At 50.9% G+C, this 20,963-nt stretch overlaps 1 protein-coding gene across 2 annotated transcripts in view; it reads left to right on the forward strand.

Moving 5' to 3' along the window:
* The first annotated feature begins 3,344 nt into the window (after positions 1–3,344).
* The window catches only part of HIPK2 (homeodomain interacting protein kinase 2), a 128,962-nt gene continuing 111,343 nt past the window's right edge, over positions 3,345–20,963 (forward strand). Inside the window, exon 1 of one of the 2 annotated variants that reach the window (XM_057420674.1) lies at positions 3,345–3,606. In XM_057420674.1, the coding sequence (XP_057276657.1) occupies positions 3,588–3,606 (19 nt within the window). In that variant the 5' untranslated portion in view covers positions 3,345–3,587. Of the gene's footprint in view, positions 3,607–5,247; positions 5,271–20,963 lie in introns of those variants that run through there. The other variant, XM_057420675.1, reaches the window with a different exon arrangement.

The raw sequence follows: 20,963 nt of genomic DNA on the forward strand, positions 1-20,963 counted from the left end.
GGCTGCTGTTGCCTTGCTGCTGATGCTTGGCAGTGATGGGCACATTCACACAGCAGCTTTGGCCTTGGCCCAGGGAACTAGATAACCAGGGATGCAGCATCCTTGCATGGATGTTCAGTTTGGGGGATAATGGAAAGGAGATTGTAGGCTCAAAGCTGGGCCACCTCCAGAGTGCATCCCCATCTGTGCATAGTGGTAGGAAAGTGCAGCAATGGGTTGTACCTCCCAGCTCCAATTATGTGCCCCAAGTCCACTTTGAAGGAGAATCTGATGGCAAGGCCCCTGTGTGAGGAGGAAGGCTGTGCCTGGCAGGGCAAACCCCTGCTCCTTCTGCAGGCCCACACACCACCATCTTCCTCCCTGCACCAGGTTTTAGCAGCCATCGTGGGCCAAGGTCAGGACCTGTTGGAGGTGGTTTTTGTTTACCACATGTGCTGTGACCTCTTTGGCAGCAACATTTAAAAATATGTAAGATCAGAATGATCCTCATTAATTTTCCTCTCTTTGCACGCATTACCAGCAGATGAGAATCTGCGGTGTCCTTGATGTTACTGAACCTGAAAGGCAATCAGGAATTGTTGTCTTGGGCCAGCCAAGTAGTCCATCAAGTTCAGCACCTTGCCCCTAAAAGAGGCAGAATAACCTGTGCTTTGAAGCCGGGCAGCTTTAGCATTTGCGTATGTCGTGCACAGGTTTTGCTGCTCTCACCTCACCCTCTGTGCTCCACAGGGCCAGGAGGCACCACTTCCATGCCCAGGCTGCACAGTGTCCTGCAGACCCTTCCACCAACCCCTTCCTCTTTTCTTCCAGCAAAAGAGATGAGGACTGAGTTTACTTTATGTTTCAAGACCCTGCATCATACTAGCATTGATGGACGTGGAGTTAACACAGACCCAGGGGCTACAGGGTAGCTCAGGGTGAAACACGGAGGACACCACCGGTGGAGCCTCATGCAGCAGAGGCTGGTACCCCTGCCCCGTGGCAGAGCTGAAAGGTGATGTGGCTACCCTGGAGCCATGCTGCAGCAAAATACAATGACAAGAAGCTAATTCAGTTCCTTTAGCAGCCTGCTTCTCTCTTCTGGTTTTGTCCTTTGCTCTTCCCCAATACTTTTCCACATTTTCTCTGTGGCTCTGAGACAGGGCTCCATGGCTGCCACCCTGACCAAGGGCAAGGAGGCAGGCTGGGCTCAGAAGCATCAGTAGCCTTGGAAAGCAGATAACGTCCTCCATCATAAAAGAAGAGAGCAGCACAGAATTACAATGACCAGAACGTGTTTCAGAAAAATGTGAGATTATCAGCTTTGAGAGCCAAACCCGGAGGGCTTCCATGGCTAAATAAAAGAGGGGCAAGAAGCAAGCTCAAATACTGCGCCTGCTGCCATGCATGCCACTTGCCCTCCAGTTCTGGCCTAGACTTCCCCAGAAGTCCAGCTGGAGGCAGCTCCATTTCTTCCCAAGATTCAGTGGTGGCTGGTCTTGAGATCGCTGTCAAAATGAAGCAAAGACGAGATGGCAGCCGGTTTTGCTCCCTCTGCTGTACACAGTCCTCCAGTGCCATCCCAGCTGGCTGCGCCCTCAACCACCTCCACCTGCCCTGCATGCCACTCCCCAACACATTTAACACGTCTCCTCAGCTTCATGTAGTAAACAGAATGCTAATGGGCGGTGAGACAGCCCTTCTGTCACTTCAGGCATTTTTCACTGGGGAAAAAAAAAGTACACTGAAAGTACCTTGCGACCTACGGGGCCCACAGGAGCCTGGGGGCTTGTCCTCTGCAGCACAGGCATGGCCATCCTGCTCAATCAGCTGGTCAGCATGGCTTGTTCCCTGGCCTGCTTTCATCTGCCAGCGTAGGCATCCTCTGGGTACCCTGACACCAGGGCCAGGCTGGTGGGAGCACTCGGCTCTCACTGAAATCCCAAATAAAAGTTACCTCTTGCCTCCTCCTCCTCGAGACATCGACAGGAGCGGCTGGGTGCTGAGTCCTGCTGCGATCGGATCCTGTGGTGGGAGAGGTCTGGGCAGGCACCAGCAGCATCAAGAGGCAACGTTTTTCAGATCAGCAGTTACAGCAGGCACCAAGAGGATGTATCTTCACCAGCCTGGTCCCACACTCCTCACCCGTAAGGAGCTCCAGGCGGGCAGATGCAGATGGGAGTTAATGCAGGATCACAGCCTGAGGTTCTGTTTCCACCTTTGCCAGAGACTTTGCATGAGTCTTCAGCTTCCTCGCCTGTGTAATACGTACCTGGTGACTGACCTTTCTTTGCAAAGCCCCTGATGGGCCAAGGGGGCTCCGGATAATGTGGCTTCACCTACAGCTTTCCTGTCTGCACCGACAAAACCAGCGCTGGTCGAGTTGGTGTTCCTACCGCAAGAGCTCAGCCAGAGAGATGGATCTTTTCAAATAAAAAGGGGTGGTGGTGGTGGGAAGTAGTGGCTGTCAATCTCAGTAAGTAAACACTTCTTTGATGTGGCTCCTTTTCTGCAAAACCCAACAAACGGAAAACAAAAACACAACCCGAATCCTAAAAGCAACAACGTATGTTTATTTCAAATGCATCCGCTAAATATTTACACTGCGAGCTAAATGAAAAAAAAGGGTAAATTGGAACTTTTGTCAGTGAACCAGATTGTGAAATGCCTTGAGGGAATAGAAGATTTATTTGGGGAGAGGGGGAGAGGTAGGAATTTTCCATGCTATTGTAAAACATGAGCTCAAATTATATGATCCCCACAGCCAGTGAATTGCAAAGCTTCAATCAGCTGCCTCTTTATTTTTTTTTAGATTTTTTTCCCTTCCCCTCTTTTCTATAAAGAGAAGGGGGGGGGGAGAACAGAAGTGTTTCACCAACTTCTGTTGACTGTTCCTTTTTTCTCCTGATTGAAATGTGTTGTTAAACAAGATCCCACATAATCTCAGCAGAGGGTTTCTCTCGCTAGCTCCCTCTCCTTCTGGGAAGCCGCGATCAGTGCCATCGGCGCTTGATTATTTGCAAACTCCCTTCGCCTTTTTTTTTTTTTCTCCCCCCCTTTTTTTTTTTCCTCCTCTCCGTCTCGGTCTCCGTCTCCCTCTCTCTGCCTCCGTCTCTCTCTCCCTTTCTCTCACCCCCAGTGCAACTTTTGCAGGCGCCCCGACACACGCAGCCATGCCGCGCTGAGAGCGGGGGCACCGCGCCAGCCCCCCTCCTTCCCTCCTTCCCTCCCTCCTTCTTTCCTCCCTCCCTTCCTCCCTCTCTCCTTCCCTCCCTCCCTCCCCAGCGCTGCCGTCCCGAGCCGGGGGGGCCTCGCCGCCCGCCGCCCCTGCCCGGCCCCGCGCCTCGCCCCGGCCCCGGCCCGGCCCGGCGCCGCCGCCCCCCGCCCGCTCGCCCGCCCGCCCCGGCCGCGTCGGAGGGCCGGCAGCGGGGCTGGATGTGCCCGGCTCCCCCCGCGCTGAGGTGGGCAGCGATGCAGAAGGCAGGCGGCAGCTTCGCCTCCGCCGAGAGACACCCGCTCAAGATGGCAGATGTGTGTTGAGTTTGGGGGGCTGCGATCTCGCGTCGTTCGTGGCGGCGTTGCCATGAATAACAGGCGTCCTTGCACCGATGGCCCCCATGTACGAAGGTAAGCCCCGGCACTGCCCGCCCTGTCGGCACCCCTCGCCCCGCCGTGGAGGAAGGAGGGGGAGAACAGGACCGGGGCTCCCCGTCCGCCCGTGGTCCACCGTCCCCCCGGCGCTGTTGCAGGGAGGCTGGCGGCGGGGCACCCCCGCCCTGCCCGGACACCGGTGGGGAGCGGGGCGAGGCGCGGGTCTGCCCCCGGTTCTCCCCGTCCCCCCCCAGCCGCGCGGTCCCGGGCGGGGGGGCGGTGGGTGAAGTCCGTGCCGGTGCCGAGCAGAACAATGAGATGGACGGAGCTTGCCCTGCTCCCGTGTGTGTGCGTGTGTGCCTGCCTGCCCCTCGCTGCAGTTCGCATTTCCAGGACCGGCCACCCCGCTCCTTTAGCCGGTTTCCCTTGGAGTTCCCCCTGCCGGGGCTCTCCTCCGGGGTGCGGAGCCCGCGGACAGCGGTGGCGGGGAACGGAGCTACCGGCAGCCGCCTGTCAGCCCCTCCGGCTTCTCCTTCAGCCCAGCCCAGGCTGCGGCGAGGAGCCCAAGTGCCCCAACTTAGTTTTTTCAGGTTGAAAAAATAAATAAATAAAAGGGGTGTGTGTGTGTGTGTGTGTACGTTAGATGGGTGCTTATTTCAGTTTGGCTGTTAAAATATGTATGTGTGTATCTATCTATCTATATATATATGAAATGATATCAAGGTTAATTTAAATCCCCTCGCGATACATTTATCCTCCCCCGTCACTCCTCCCGGCTCGGCGCTGGCCGGGGAGCGTTACATAAACCGGAGGGACATCCACCCACCCGGCGCTTTATTCCGCCCAGGGACCCGTCGGTCGGTCCGCGGCGGCGGAGACCCCGGCGCCCGCTGGGGAGCGCGGGGTGGGGGGGGGCGGACGGGACAAGGTACTTTTCTGTCTCGATGGCGAGGTCGGTAAAACTTATCTGAGGAGAAAATCGAGCCCGGGCTGCAGCGCACGAGAGGAGTGCGCCCGGCGGGCGGTGTAAAGTTACCGGCCCGCCGGGTTATTTCTGGGCAGCGCCGGGCTCGCCGCCGGTGCGGAGTTCGGACCCCGCGAAAGGCAGGCAGGCAGACAAAGAGGAGCGTTTTCGGCAGCAGAGGGAGGACGGCCGTCCCTCCCCGCCCTCGCCGCTGCCGAGCATAGTGCTGCCGGGGCCCGGAGGCGGTGGCGGCGCCGGAGGCCGCAGGGGGGCCGCGGCGGTGGCAGCGGGGCCCTGCGCGGCGGCGGACCGGTATCGGTGCCGGCGGAGGGGCCGCGGCGGGCCCGTGGTGCCGGTCGGGGCCGGCCCGCCGACGGCGCCCTCTGCCGGCCGAGCCGCGCCGCCGAGCGGCCTCGGCCCCCGGGCCCGGGCAGCCCCCCCTCAAGACGCCCGGGCCGCCCCCGGCGCCTCCAGCGGCAGCGGGCGGCTGAGGGGCCCCGCTGCAGGCAGGGGGAGGCAGCCGCCTCTCCGCTCCCCCCCTGCCTCGGCGGGGGCTCGCAGCCCCAGCGAGTACCTGCCCGGACCCCGCCGCGGCTCCCCGCCGTGCCGGGCCTGTTTCCCCCCCTCTCCCCCCGATACGGCACCGGGCTACCGGCGGGCCGGTGAGGCCTGCCCGGTATCACACGGCCCGCCGCGGAGCCTGCCCAGCCCCTCCCGAGCGAACGCCGCTGGCAGGGTGGGTAATGCGGCGATCGCTCTGAAGTTCGCTCCTCGGCGGGCCGCATCCCCTGGGCGGGAGGTGGGGTGGTTTTGCGGGGCGGCGCGGTGCCCAGCGGCGGCGCCCGGCGGCTCCGCAGCGGCCGGCGGCGGAGGGAGGCGCGGGGCCTGCGGTCAGCCCGGCCGCACTCCCCTTCCCGGCGCGCCGCCGGCACGGCCGCCTCCCCGGAGCCGGGCCGGGAAGGGAAGCTAGAGGAGCGGAGGCCTCGGCCGCAGCCGGGGCGGTCAGGGCGCCGGCTTCCTCCCGGGGAGGTGGCGGCGGTGCCGCACCGAAGCGTGCGTGCGGTGGAAGTTTAGCGGTTCCTCAGAGCCTCCTAACTTCAGCGGCGCCCGTGCTTCTGCCTGACTGGAAAAAGAGAGCAGATGGGGGGAAAATAAATGCCCTGAAAAGCAACCCGTAAAAAAGATTCCCTGCAGCCGATACAGGAGTGTCCGCAGCCAGGCTCTGCAGCATGCCTCAAGCCTTAAAAGTAGGTGAATATCCCAAATGGCAAGAGCCAGTGGGTAGCACAAAGCCTGATACGGATTGTTTTATCTGTTTTGTGTTGCAGTATGTTTGCGGGTTAAATTGCTGCTGGATTGCTTCGAGGGAGGTGGAGGAGGGGTTAATGAATGTTTTTCGCCTCCTAGTTGCCGTGAGAGGTCCTTAGAATTCTCTGCGATATCGCAGTGCATAGATAAAAACTTATCGCAGGGGATGCGATTTCCTCCTTGGAAGGAGACAAGGACTGCCATCCACGACCAGTCTGGTGTGTAAGCCTCCTCTGGAGCATCAGGTACGGCCAGGCCCCTGGGGAGAGGACAGGAGCCGAGGGGCTGGATCAGCACAGGGGCCACCGGCAGGCCCTTCTGTGCTGCTCCTGCTCTTAACCGGGTGGTCTCGGGTGGCACACACACATGGCCACGGCCACCACCTCAAGGCAGGCGAGGGTAGGTGAAACAGTATCCCACCTTACCGATCTCAGAACATAGGCGCTTTGACAGAGGAGGTGCCCCGGGAGGAAATGTGACACCTTGGAGACCTTATGAAATGGTTCCAGTAGAAATTTAAGTGATAACATAGAGCACATGCACAGAGTCACCCACCATTCTCGATATGTAGGTGAGGGTGGTGTGTGCCTGTGCTGAGCAGCTGGCTTAAGCACTGGTTCTGGGAAGCAGAACTGTGCCTCACCTGATATTAGTAGGTGAGGTCTGATAAAAACCTGGTATGAGATCCTCCCCTCTACACACTGTGCAAGGGAAATTTTCCCATTTGGTTTAAGGAATTCAGTTTTTGCTGTCATCTTCTTTTCTGCTGGGTTTTTCTCAGTCATTTCCCGGTGTTGCAGAGCTGAGCAGTAGAATGAAGGACGTAAAGCCCTACCAAATTAAATAAACCAGAAGTAAAATCTCCACGCAATGTTTGACCTGGATTTTAGCCTTGATTGTGAGCTGTATGGGGAAGTGTGTTGTGCTTCAAACCAGGCCTCATCAGGTATGATCCTGCATGGCCTCTGCTCCAGAGTTGGGGCAAACTAATGGCTGCTGTCCTGCTGAGCACCAGCTACAAGGCTTCAATAGGGACAGCTTGTAGCAGCTTCACAGGAGGTAAATGACCTCAGGCAGGTGAGAATCTGCTTCTTTGGACTCTCCTCTGGCCAGTGTTGCCCTTGCTGTGCAAGATCACCATTGGTGCCCTGGTGGTGTGACATTTCCTCCTGGGCAGAGAACAGAGCCAAACCCTGTAGACCAGGGGAGACCCCATTTTAAGAGGGCTCACTGGTAGACATCACCAGTGCCTGGGCTGTGGGTAGATTTCTGCCCTGGATAGGTGTCTCCAACGATCTCCTGGGTGCCTTGTACCTAGCATCCTTCAGAATTGGGTAAAAAGTGGTGTTTTTATGCCTTAACCTTTATTTTCTAAACAGTGATTACCTCTGTTTTGGTTTTGTTCTTCTTTGCTTTGCTGCTTGCTTATTTCTGACAACTTTGTTGCAACTCACAGTATATTTTTAGCAGCCGCGTTGGTAGTTTTCTATGTGGGTGGCTTATGGAATTAATGGGTAATATTTGTAAATTGCACCTCGCCACCGGTGCCGCTGCTGTAGCTTGGTGCAGGCAGGGACCTGCCTGCATACTGTCCTTGTCACGCGAGGGGCTGGGAAGCCAGAAAATCCAACCCCGGACGCGTCGCGAATGCGATCCCATTTAACACCAGGAACAGGCCAGCCCTGCTGTGTTTTGAATGCGTCCTCACATTTCATTAGAGACCATTAAACTTTCTCATCGGGGAGGCGGCACCACTGAGGCAGAGTGAAGGTCTTTGCCCCAAGGTTCGTGCAGGGAGACGATAACTTGGAGGAGCTTCCTGTTTATGAATTAATAACCAGAACTTAAGCGAAGTCAATGCTGGGACCAAAAGCCTAGGTTTTTATTTGCTCAGGATATGGCTATAGCCAGGATAACAGGAAGCCCCCTCCAGTTATAATTATTGTTCTTATCATGCTGCCGTGCCTAGCAATTAAATGGGTTTGAGATGTAATGGGTGAAAAATACAGTTTTATTTTTGGAAGAGGAAAGAGTGCTGCTGGGACCAGGGGCTGGGGCAAGCAGACAGACAGCCCACTTGGACAAAGAGGCAAGCACAGTTACTTGCCATAGCCGTTGGCCCTTAGACTCTGTGCAGCATGTTCCTCTGCATGGCTTAGCAGGTTGGGAAAGCCTTCTTGGCTTCAGCTGGACAATCCCAGCTGGCCTAAAAGATGAAGTCATTTTCCTTCATTTTCCTTTTCCTGTGCCTTGGTTTCCCCATTTACCCAGTGGTTACTATTTCCAAGTGGTGCTTTGAAACCACTGGATGTGGTTTCATCCAGACTAAGAGCTGACTGTGCAGGCCCTGATCTGTGTAGGTCTTCTACTGACTGAGGACAGCCCAGAGACCTCCTTGATGCCTATGAGGGTTTTGAACTTAGGTCAGCTCTGACTATTTATTTGGAGGCAGATAAGGTACTTGAGTGGCTAAATGAATAAGGCTCAGTTTTTGCCACATTGCAGCAACAGTATCTAAAAGTATGTGGAAATTTGGTCAAGAGGAGGAAAAGTTCTGGGAAGTCAGATCATGAAAGGATTGGTGACCTGACATGGAGGTAAATCCCTGTCCTGGTTGTGGGCCTCACCAGGTGGGTCCTGGGTGATGGTGTGAGAGCAGGCCTGCCAGATGGCCAGGTCAAGGGCAGGTTCAGCCACCTTCTGCTCAGACTAGGCTGAGACACCAGTTATGATGTGGCACACTAGACCACTTCTCTTAGGTGCAGAAGTTGAATCAATGAGTTGAGGATGGGGTGTACCTTTTGAGTGAGACATCCAAGAAGAGGAGTTTTAAAGGTGTCCAGTGGTGGGCTGACAGCTATTACGGTTTCCCAACCCCTGTGCCTGTAGAGGACGGGTAGGCTGAGACTGGACGTTTTTGAAAGTTCCACCCTTTTCCTCTCTGATCCCAATTTAAGAAGATATTTTAAGGTCTGTACCTAAATTTAAGCTTACAGGCAGTGCTGCTGACTTCATTAGAATTGTTTGTCTTTAAAGCTGGCCACACGCTGAAATACCTTTCTGATTCATGGCCTCTATGGCTTAATCAGTCCATTTATAAAAATGAGGTTGTTTCCTCACCCTTTACTGTGAAATCTCTGCCCTCTGAAGGTGAAATAGTATTTATAGGGCTTTTTCTTGCTTTTGGAAGGTAAACTGGGGGATAAGGAGAAGCAAGAATTAAACACTATTTACAGAAAAGGTTGTTTCTTCAGCTATTTACATACCCTAGTGTTTAACAGGAGGCCTTCTCTTTTGAAGCTGTTCCCCCTAGCAGTACAGAGTTCAGCTTTTGTTTTGAAAATAAACCTAGGTGATAATTTCACTCCAGATAGGGCATTTAGCAATTTGTCTGTTTGTTGTGGGGGAGGAATGGAGGCATGTTACTGCTTCCCCCATTACACCTGAATCCTCCCTCGTTTGGCCACTCTAGCAACTGAGGTCCTTCCTCTGGAAAGCACAAGTGCATGTGTTTTGGGACCACCTTTGAATTCAGGTAGCCTTCTGAGCTGAGTAATTTTGGTGGTAGAAATCAATCTTAAGACATCCCCACACATGTGAGCAGAGGAGGAGACCCTGTCTTCATAGGCTGGCAGAGGTATCACAGCATCTCAAAATACTTCAAAGAGTCTGGACTCCGGGCTGAAAGAATGAAAAAGCTGTACCATTAGAATTTATTTATTTAATGGCAGTAATAATAAGCTACAATAGTGTGTGTTTATTCAGTGGTCTGTGTGTTCAAGGTGCTACATAGAGAGTGGCTGTCTAATGAAGGTGCTGACAGAATGATGCCAAGGAAGAGTCTTCTATTTATTTGCAGGGGGGGTACAAAAAAGCTGGTGGGAAGCAAGCATCCTCTACTTGTGAGCTCTTCCAGCTGCTACTGGGCTTGATTCTGTTTTCAGGGGCCATAGTGTAGATCAGCAACAGTGCCACAGAAACCTGGGGAGCTATGTGGGGGGGAAGCACCATGTCCATGCAGTGAGCGTTAGCCTGTCTGCGTTGCATTCTGGAGGGAGAAGGGGGTTTCATGCTGGGTGAAGGGTGGCATAGTTTGCTTCCTTGGTTTTCTTCAGCATTTCCCACTGAGTGGGACGTTTGCTTGGAGAAGCTGAAGTGCACTCTTTATTCACACTGTGTTCTCTGTCCTGCTCACCTTCCAGGTGAGCCTGTGTTGACATCTGTCTGCGGGAGGATGAAGTAAGAGCAATCACTTATACCTCCTACCCTGGATAGCAGGAAAGGTCACCCAGCAAGGAAGTGGTATTTGCCAGAGATACTTGAGAAACTCAGAAGGGCAGCTGTCTTCCCTGTTCATTATAACCTTTAATCCTTAAAGGCATTTGAAAGACCTAGAACAACAGTGTTACACAGTGTTACCCTGCAGGCTAACATCTCTGGTCCTAAACACTGACAGGTTTATTGTGGTCTGTGGGCTATGCTGAAATGCCAAAGAAACTTACCTCTCACAAAAGTCATTGAAATCATAGGAAGTGGGCATAGGAAAGACTTCAAAAACGGTTTAAAACCAGGATGTACTATACTAAATACATGCTTGTGTAGTGTGTTTCCTAATACACTCATCCAGCTTATTCCTCGTGTATGGAGGGAGGGTCCACAGCCTGCGCAGGCTGTCATTTCTGTCCTTCAGTTTGTCACTGAAAAGGTTTTACCTCCTCTGTTACTCCTGTGCTTTGCTTGCTGAGATTCCTTGTTGTATGCACAATGGGTACGGGAAAAGTATTCCTTCCTCTTCGTCATCTCTGTCCTTGGCTTTGTGTTCCTTAGGCTACATCTTATCTCAAACGCATCCTTCAGCTCTTTCTCCTGTCTCTTGTTCCGTCAGCTTTAACCATCCTTCTAGTTCTCTGCACTCCCTTTAGGTAGTCCACCTCTCTCTGGAATGGCACTGCTAGAGCAATGCTGTACCCAGGATTTTGTGCTGGCCAAATAGAGCAAAAGCATTCCTTCAACTCTTACAGACAGTGCTTTTGTTTGGTTTAACTTCCGCACCGTGACATTCATCTGTCTGTAGCTTGTAATGTTCCCATATTCTGTCCAAGGAGCTTGATGCCTCATGAGCCATTTTCTATCCTGTAGGTAGCCTTTCCTACCTAAATGTATGATTTTTGTATTTGTCCTGTTTGAATTCCAAGGTTTTGGAATTGTTTTGAATTCTAATCTAATTCCACTGACTTTGCAGAACCTTCCTGCTTGGTGTCACCTGCCAATTTAAAAAAGCACAGTCTCTGTTTCTTCACCAAGATCAACTTTGTTTTCTACTCGGCAGTCCCAAATGGAAAGCACATAAGAAAAGAAGTTATTTAATAAAAAAACCAGGAACAGAACCTTGCCCTCAAAATATAAAAGAAGCTGAAAGAAACAGGAAACACTTGGCATGGTTTTCACACCTCCTGTTCTTTTATTCTCCTTTGATGCTTTTGAAGTATTCCTAAGAACAATGTATTTGCTATAGTAGCGCCAGTGCCAAACAAAAACGGGACCTTACTGCAATAGGTATGACATTAATGTGAAGGGGTAGATCCCATCTCAAAAGATTTGCTTTTTATGTAGAAGAAATCATGGGAAGGTGGATAATATAAACCAGCTGGGCTGTTTGGGGAGAGGAAATAACAATTTGTGGGTTTTCCTAAATATTTGTGACAGGGGGCTGTTTGGCAGAGGGAAGGGTGGGCTGAAGGTTTGGAAAGTAAGGCAACAGATTGGGAACAAGGGAGAAGAGGATGAGAGAGACAGGTGGAGAAGGAAGAGAAGGGCAGGTGAGTGTAACTGGAGGGAGGGAGGAGATCCCTGAAAAGTACATGGGCTGAGGCTGTCACAGCCAGGGCTGGAAAGAACAGAAAGCTAGGTGAAGATCCTGGCTTGGACTGTGTTTGCAGCTGCCTTTACTGACTTCAGTCTCTCCCATGTTTTTTCCCTGCAGTTGCTTCTAACATCTTTGGAAGGGAAGGTGGGCAAGGGCAAGAGGTACCACCTATATCCTAATGCTTATAGGTGGGAGGAGGGTCTGCCTGGGGATTCCCTGACTGGGGCTGAGACCAGAGGCAAAATTAATACTATAGCATTCCCGTAAGAACTCTGATCCTGCTTCCCGTGCTCAAGAAATTCTGATGGGGCAGAGATTAGCCAAAACACCAGCACTTTGCATTGATGTGAGGTCCTTCCTTGTGGTTTCCTCCCTTGCTGCCATTGCCCTTCCCACGATGAAGGCAGCTGCGGAGGATGAATGCCATCCTCCCGCCTGTTCCCTGTCAGGCCCTGCATGATGGATTTTCCTGCCGTGTGCACATGTCTTTGAGGGCACATGTGACTGTTGCACTCTCTCTGTCCATGTGTCTGCCCTGCTCTCACCAACAGACCAGGTGACAAAAACAGGTATGAACGTGGAGGCAGAGTCATCAGCGCCTGAGCCCGTGGGTGAGAACAGCATGTGCATCAGGCCACACACGGATGTGAGTGTCCTGAAGGCTGGGTGCATTTTGAATGTATGAGGTTCAGCATACTGTTCTTTCTAGTAGCAGGTCAGGTATGTCAGTGTATTTGGCAGCCAGTCTACAAGATTATGGTTTTTCTCTTGGGTGAGGAGAGCAAGAAAAGCTCTTTTTTGCTTATAGATTGGGGCCAGGGTGTTTATTTGCTACTGGATGTGATCCAGTTTCATTGCCTCTCCGCACAGAGAGGAAACAGCAGAGAGGAAACAGTCTAGGAGGTGCCTGGAGTGTGTGGAAGATAACTTCCTGACACAGCTGGTGAGTGAGCCAGCTAGGGAAGGCGCCCTGCTGGACCTGTTGTTTGTGAACAGAGAAGGACTTCTGGGTGATGTGGTGGTTGGAGGCCCTCTTGGGCGTAGCAGTCACAAAGTAATAGAGTTTTCCATTCTTGGAGAAGTAAGGAGGGGGCTCAGGGAGCTGGTGGAAGTGTTCACTGAGCCAGTTTCCATCATTTATCAGTAGTCCTGGCTAACCAGGACAGGTCCCAGTGAAATGAAGGTTAGCAAATAATGCTGGCCATCTACAAGAAGGGCCAGAAGGATCTGGGGAACTATAGGCCTCTCAGTCTGACCTTGGTGCTGAGGAGGGCTATGGAGCAAATCACTTTGAGTGCCATCATGCGACACATACAGGACAACCAGCTGATCAGGCCCGGTCGGCATAGGTTTATGAAAGGCAGGTCCTGCTTGGCCAACCTGATCTTCTATGACAAGGTGACCCACTTAGTGGATGGAGGGAAAGGCTGTGCATGTTCTCTCCCTAGACTTCAGTAAAGCCTTTGACACCGTTTCTCACAGTGTTATCCTGGAGAAACTGTCTGCTAATGACCTGGATAGGTGGATTCTTCACTGGGTAAACAACAGGGTGGATGGCAGACCTAAAGAGTTGTGGTGAGTGGAGTTAACTCCAGCTGGGAGCCAGTCACAAGCGGTCTTCCCCAGTTCTCAGTGCTGGGGACAGTTCTGTTTAATAACTTTAAGAATGATCAGTACAAGGGGACATGGAACTGTTGGAACAAGTCCAGAGGAGGGCCTCGAGGATGATCAGGGGACTGGAGCACCTCCCGTATGAAGACAGGCTGAGAAAGTTGGGGCTGTTCAGCCTGGAGAAGAGAAGGCTGCGTGGAGACCTCATAGCAGCCTTCCAGTATCTGAAGGGGGCTTATAGGGATGCTGGGGAGGGACTCTTCATTAGGGACTGTAGTGATAGGACAAGGGGTAATGGGTTAAAACTTAACCAGGAGAAGTTTAGATTGGATATAAGGAGGAAGTTCTTTCCTGTTAGGGTGGTGAGGCACTGGAATGGGTTGCCCAGGGAGGTTTTGAATGCTCCATCCCTGGCAGTGTTCAAGACCAGGTTGGACAAGGCCTTGGGTGATATGGTTTAGTGTGAGGTGTCCCTGCCCATGGCAGGGGGGTTGGAATTTGATGATCTTAAGGTCCCTTCCAGTCCTAACTATTCTATGATTCTATGATTGAGTGCACCCTCAGTAAGTTTGTTGTAAGTTGGGCAGAAATGTTGTTCTGCTGGAGAATAAGAAAGCTCTGCAGAGGAATCTGGACAGGCTGGATTGATGGGCAGGAGCCAGTTGCATGAGATTCAACAAGGCTCTGTGCTGGGTCCTGCACTTGGGTTCTGCAGTGCTACAGGATTGGGGAAGAGTGTCTGGAAATCTGCTAGATGGGAAAAGGACCCGGGATGCTGAGCATGAGCCATCTTGTGTGGGCCCAGGCAGCCGAGAAGGCCAACAGCATCCTGGTCTGCGTCAGCAGTAGTGTGGCCAGCAGGGACCATCCCTCTGTACTGAGCACTGGTGAGGCTGCATCTCCAAAACTGTGTTCAGTTTTGAGCCCCTCATTATAAGAATGACATTAAGGTGTCCAAAGAAGGGAAATGAAGCTGTTTAAGGGTCTGGAGCACTAGTCTGATGAGGAGTGGCTGAGGAAACTGGTTTTTTTTAGTGTAGAGAGAAGGCTCAGGGGGGACCTTATCGCTCTCTACAACTACCTGAAAGGAGGTTGTAGGGAGGCAGCTGTCAGTATCTTCTCCCAAGTAACAAGCAATAGGATAAGAGGAAGTGGCCTCATGTTGCACCAGGGGAGGTTTAGATTGGATATTGGGAAAAATTTTTTCACTGAAAGGGTTGTCAAGCACTGGCTACCCAGGAAAGTGGTGGAATCACCATTCCTGGAGGCGTTTAAAAGATGTGTAGATGTGATACTTAGGAACAGGGTTTAGTGGTGGACTTGGTAGTACGAGGTTAATAGTTGGACTCAATGATCTTGAAGGGTTTTTCCATCCTAAATGATTCTTTGATTCTATGATTGTGTTTATTTTTGTCTGAAGACATGACTTTTATTTTCTAGTTATAGATTATCAAGGCATACAGGATGGTGGATAGCCAGCAAGATCCCCAAGTGTTAGCTGCATTGGTGGGGTGTTACCCTAACGCTTCTGGAAGGACTACTGCAGCAGATGATCAAGTGAGTCGATGGAGACTTGGACTCCAGCAGCAAGGCTCAGGAAATATCCAGTCGCAGAAAACTTGCAGAACGTTTCAAAGAAAGTTTGTTGTTTTTTTTTTTTTCAGGAAGCTCCTTTAGCTTTCCCAGAATATTTTTACTTGTAGGCAAAATTTGTAAGCATTCTTTATTTTTAAAACATGGTTTATATTCTGCTCTTGTCTGCAGCAGCGCCAGCACTGTCAATGTATTTATCTTTTCGCTGTTAACACTTGCCATTCCTGGAACATCTCCTGCTCAGCAGCTGTTTGTAGGTGTTTTCTTTTTTCTCTCCCATCATCATGTACCTTTCCTTCCTGTTCAAGACATCCATAAACCTCTCATAGTGACATCATAGCTGTTTCTATAGCAACAGATTATGATACTAGAACAGAGGATAATATCAAACAGGGGGAGGCAGAGATAAATTGTGGTGTTTGTGTGTGTGTGTCTAAGGGCTTGATTATATTCCTACATCCCTTCCGAGGATGTTGTCTGCCTGGTTTCTCCTCTGTTTATCTTATATGCCTTTTAAAGGTTAGGAAAAGGCAAAGGAAAAAAGAGATCTGGAGGTCAGAGCAATAGAGACGCATTATTTTTGATGGTCTGTGTGTAAACCAAGTAGGCTGAGATTTATTTTTCATCTCAGTCGTATCTCTCCTGTGTCTTCTGAGAGTAATCAAGTCTGGAGAAAACTTGAAGCCACAAGAATCCCTTGGTACAGCTTCACTTTTATTTTGATTATGAATTACTGGTAGCCACTACCAGCAAATCAAGAACCTCTGTGCTACAGATTTTCCAAAAGATAGACAAATGTGGCTTAGCATTGCCCCAGAGAGCTCACAACATGTATTTGAGAAAGGATGCCACAGCTTGAGCTGGCATGGAGAGAAGAGGGAGCAGTACCAAAAGAAGGATATCAGCAGAAGTATGATATCTAGACAGTGCTGCGCCCTACCTAGAGAGTGGTCGTGGCAGAGGTGGTCTGTTAGCTTTTCACAGTAATGTTTCTGGAAGAGCTGTTCTGGCAGTGGGTTGGGGTCCTGGTTTGTGAATATCTGCATGGTTCTTCTGTGGCTTTAGGCTGTCCTGCCAATGGGAGCTGACAGCAGCAGGATTGCAGAAGGATGAGTGTCCATGTTGCTTGATGCTTACATTGATAGGAAGGCTATCTCTTTGCATAAAACATGAGGCCAGAGGTGAAGAACATCCAGCTGAAGTGTATGGGGTTTTATTTTCTCCTAGGCAGCAGTTAGTGTTGTTATATTCCAAATAGTTTGGCAAGGATTTTCAACAGGTCTTTGTTTTGCCTCCAGATAGTGGTAATTTCTGGCCATCACTGCTACTTCCCTATTTAGATGACTAACTTCAAAATCTGGAGAAAAAAAATCCGAGAAAACCTTCTTGGATAGCCTTTTAATTCTGTATGTGTGTGCAATCTTTAACTTCCCTGTTGTGGCAGAATTTATGGGGAGTTAAATTGTCTAGTCTTTAAAATACCTGAAGCAGGCTTTTCTCTAACATGGCATATCTCTGGTGGTGCTCTGTGCACCTTAACAACTGACCAGGAGTTTTGATCCCACTCTTAGGCACTCCAGTGCCCTGGGAAGGAGTGCAGGGGCAGCATCTGAAAAGAGCAGTAATAGGTACCATGGCGGCTAGTTTTAGCAATGCAATGTGTTAGGGGGGTAGGTAACAGCCTCTTTCTGTTGCGGGAACTTGGCGACATGCTACAGGATGAGCTGTGGATCAGCAGTGGAGCAGCTCTGAGATCAGGTGATGCTTAGCCTCTAGGTGCCAGTACATCAGTGCACAGGAGCTTTCTGGCATCTTAGTGCTGCTAGGATGGGAGAGAAGTTGGCATGCAGAAAAAATCGTACGAGTCATTCAGACCCTTCAGTGCCATCGCATATTGAAGTTACTCAGAGGATACATGAACACAGAACACCTTGACATGAATTAATAGTTAGTTAGCCTTCATGGAAGCTTATTGGGAGCCAGAGGATTGGTTGTGTGTGTTTCCCCAGCACAGTGCCAGCCTGGCATGCTAGCCCCAGTTTCTGAGCAGGCTGATGGTGTTCTCCTGCAGGGAACATGCTCCACAGTCAGGTTTTGGAGTGATGGGGTCAAGGGAAGCTGGGGTGAGGTCCTTCACAGGGAGAAGAGAGGTCACATCCTTGTCTCTGAAGCCAGATTAAAACAAAAGAACAACTCCTGGTTACAGCCAGTTTGTGGAAACCCTGGAGAAACCCAGGACCTCATAACTCCTCCAAGGCATGTGCATACAAAGCAAGTGGGGATCACATTTAGTCATAACTACAATTACAAAATTATAAATTCCTCTTTTAGCGCTATCAGTGGCACAGGAAGCACCTGCCTTCCCACCACATTCCCCGCTGCATTCTCTCAACATCAGAATGTATATGTATTTAGCAAGTGAGGATAAGGAACACGATGTAAACCCCATTTTAAAATAGCTGAGCCGCCTGACAAGGCGTATCCCATTGATGGTGACAGTACTTCTCATACGGTGTTGTTTTCTTATTGCTTATCTGAGGCTGTGAGCACCTTGATAATGAAAGTGCACCTTCCAAATGCCTGTGCTGCCTGAAAGCATGTGTGAGTCAGAAGGGATGGTAGATGCTGTTTCTGAGCTCTGTGTGTGAGAACACAGGTGGAAGAGTACATGTGTGTATGTATGATGCATATGTCGGATTCTTTCCATGTTGGCAGACTCTCTCCATGTTTGTAGGAATGTTTAGGAGCGTGCAAATGTGTTTGTGGCTTCATCTCCTTTATCTACAGAAGGCAAGGTGGGCCTGTTTCTCCTTAGAGCTATTACACTGTTCTCTCAACAAATTGTGTTTATACCAGGGCTCTTTTCCACTGCGGGGGATGCAGAAGGGAGATATATTATAAATATAAATTAGGCTTTCTGTGTGTTTGTGAGCTGCTGCAGCCTGTACAGGAGGAAATATAAACAAGGTGAATGCAGGGTGTTTATGTGGAGCGATGCTGTGACAGCGTATGTGTTGGCAGGAGTGTTGTCTGCAGTCTCTGCATAAGGGGTTGTGTTGCCACTGTGAGTGTGGAAGGCTGTAAATCACAGTGTGTTCAGGAGGGGACACTGCCACTCTGCCTGTAAAAAGGCAGGGAGAGATTTCTTGGAGCAATGTGACTCTTTTCAGACTGAACAAAAGGGTTACTAGAAATCTAAGCTTGAGGAAAATATCATCCAAGACATTCTGACAGGGAGTGGTCCGTAATCCACATCTACGAGCTCATCTCCATCCTGACCCAGAACAACTGCATGGCTGACATCTTCTACACATCTCTCCCAGTCCCAGGTTTTGGTGGCCCTACTGAACCAGTTCTTGGTTAACTCTGCAGCTCTACTAATGTATCTCGGGTCCTCCTAAATCCTCAGTTATTTAAGTCTTGACCTGGTCCTGTGATGCAGCTGGCATCTGTAAGCACATGAAATATCCCATGGGGAATCTGTATCCATTTAGATGAGTTTACTGTGTCACTCACAACCTACCTGTTGTAGGTGAGACCATCTCAGTAAAGTACCTGTATCTTTTTCAGCATCCCCGCAAGTAGGTGTCTGAGCCCTGGTTTTGTTCTTGCTCAGCTGCAAACTTGAGCTACAGACTTGAAGTTCCCCTCTGTAGTACTGGGCTTGGCTTAAAAGTTATTTTGTGTTCCTCCAAAATCATTGCTGTTTCCCAAAGGAGCACTTGAGTCATTATCAATCCCTGCATTTCCTCTCAGCCAGGAAGGGTTGAAGGGGTTTCAGGAAGAGGATGCTTTACAAGGAGATGTCTGCTTTCCCTTGCTATGCCCTGTTGCAAACAGATACTGAGACTCCTGCCAAAAAGCTGTTGCCTGTAGGAAATAGTGTGCGAGGGAAGAAGATGGGATGTGAGTGAATGACAGGGTAGGGCAGAATTTCAGGCAGGGAAGCCCAGTGCTTTTGATATCAGGCGCAATAAAACAGATGCTTGTGGCAGCGCTGGGGGTGAGCTAGGAAATGTGCTTATGTCACTTGGCATCGCTGGAGCAAGTTGCAGGTAATAGTTTTTCATTTCGGTTTAATGGCAGCTGGTACTCCTGTCCATCTCACCCTCTTGTTATTGCAGGGCTTGGTAAGGGAATGGGGCTTTCACTCTCCCTGCGTAGTTTGTCCCCTTTCTTCTGTTCCTGGCAGCCTCTTCTCCTCTTCCGCCCCTTCCCCAACACAGCCCTGTCATGTTCTGTCATGCTTGGTTGAAGATGACCAGCCCACCTGAGGCATTTGTGGCCAAGGAAGTAGCATGCCACATATCGAAAACATGCTCACTTACCATGGGAGCTGAATGCTGGAAAGCACAGGTCATCTTGAGGCTCAGGGCGAGCCCTGGGGGGCCAGCAAGCACACAGGGGAGGAAGAGTGCAGGCATGGTCACATAGGTAGAATACGCTGTGGTTACCATGAAATGCTTGCTGAAAGTCAGATATTGGAAGTTATTTGGCTAACCGGGGCAAGGGAAGCAGCAGCCTCTCCTGATGTCCTCAGCCCTCCTTCCTTGCTCACTAGAGAGGTAGGGCTGGGTGCAAAGCCAGGAGCTCCCCCTCCCCTGCTCGTGGTATCTGGGTGGACGGGCTGCCTGCGAGGCTGCCTCTGAGGCGCTTGTCCTCTTTTCAGTTTGAGGTGGCAACCCAGCAGTACACAAGAGCTGTGAAATCCAACCCCGTGTTGAGACGGGCTGCACTTAAGCCCCATGTAAGCCTTAATTTGAAGGCTAAAAGGGAACTGAAGGGAACTGAGTGTTGCTGCTGAGTGTCACCCTTTGTGAACTGTGACAGCCTGCCAGGAGGGGAGCCAAGGGGCTGGGCAGCCTCTGCCTTCCCAGCAGGGCCAGGAACCTACAGCTGAACTCCTTGGTCCCAACAGAAGTGTTGGATTTGGTCGGGTTTGAAATTGTAAATGTGTTTAATTGCGGCTGGTGGTTCTGACCTCTGTGGTTTTCACCGGATGCCCACAGAAGTTGTTGCAGTAATTGGCCTGTTCTGCATGCAGCCCAGCTGGTCTCCATACGTCTGGTTACTTGTGTTCATCCCTATAGTCTTGCCGTGGCCTGGTCACTGCTTCTCTTGCGGCTCAGCTTGCTGCTGGTAGCAGATAACACCACCCCTGTGCTGAGCTCCTAAAGGCCATGTACCCACTGCTGTGGGCCTCTGTCATGCCTGGATCCCCTCCTCCCCATGCTTGCTCTCTACACAGGGATCCCTTTTATCTGGTGTCCCTCAGGGGGATGCTGGGCTCCCCGCACTGCTGGAGTGGGTGAGCTGCTCAACGCACAGGTAGTCACAGCAGGCTGAGGCATACCGTTCCTTCCTGTTTCTGTGTCTGTGACTGTGACCCTGGTTTATTTATTGCAGCAACTCTTGTTGCATTCACATGGGGTCACTTCCACGTTGAATGCTTTAATTTCTTCCAGAGTCCTGTCACTGCTTAAAACACATCCGTAGTTTTAGGAAAGCCACAGAGTGTGTAATGCTGTGCCTGGGTTTGGGAGGAGGATTTTGGCAAAGGGCAGATCTGTGTTTGGATCACTTCTGAGGATGGCCCCCAGCACTGTGCCTGCTGTATCACTTTCCCAGCACATGTGTACCTGTGTGCCTGTACAGACCCATGTGTGCAGATGTCCCTAGGAGCATCCTGTGGTGTCCTGCCCACCTTTCTCCCCCCAAATCAGGTCTGTGGGACTTCAGCCAGGACACTGGAGAAAGGATCACTGGTGTTTGTCTACCTTTACAGAAAAACAGGTGGCTTTTAAGCCAAAGCTAAGACTGTCACACATGCTGGAGGGCTGGAAGGTAACTGAATCCTAGGTCTCATTTGCACAAAAACATTGATTCCTGTCATAAGGTGTTTTGCCTTCCCCTGCCTGTACCTTTGTTTCAGAAACATGTAAATTTAGTTTGGATTCCTTTTTTCAAAACACTACAAAATGTGTCTGGGGGTGAGGGACTTCCAAATTACATGTGACATAAAGGGAATAAGGAGGATTTTGGATGCTCAAT

The sequence above is a fragment of the Pezoporus wallicus genome, unplaced genomic scaffold, assembly GCF_028554395.1.
Source record: "Pezoporus wallicus isolate ANWC-B61680 ecotype Strahan unplaced genomic scaffold, APGP_CSIRO_Pwel_v1 contig_2871, whole genome shotgun sequence".
NCBI lineage: Eukaryota > Metazoa > Chordata > Aves > Psittaciformes > Psittacidae > Pezoporus > Pezoporus wallicus.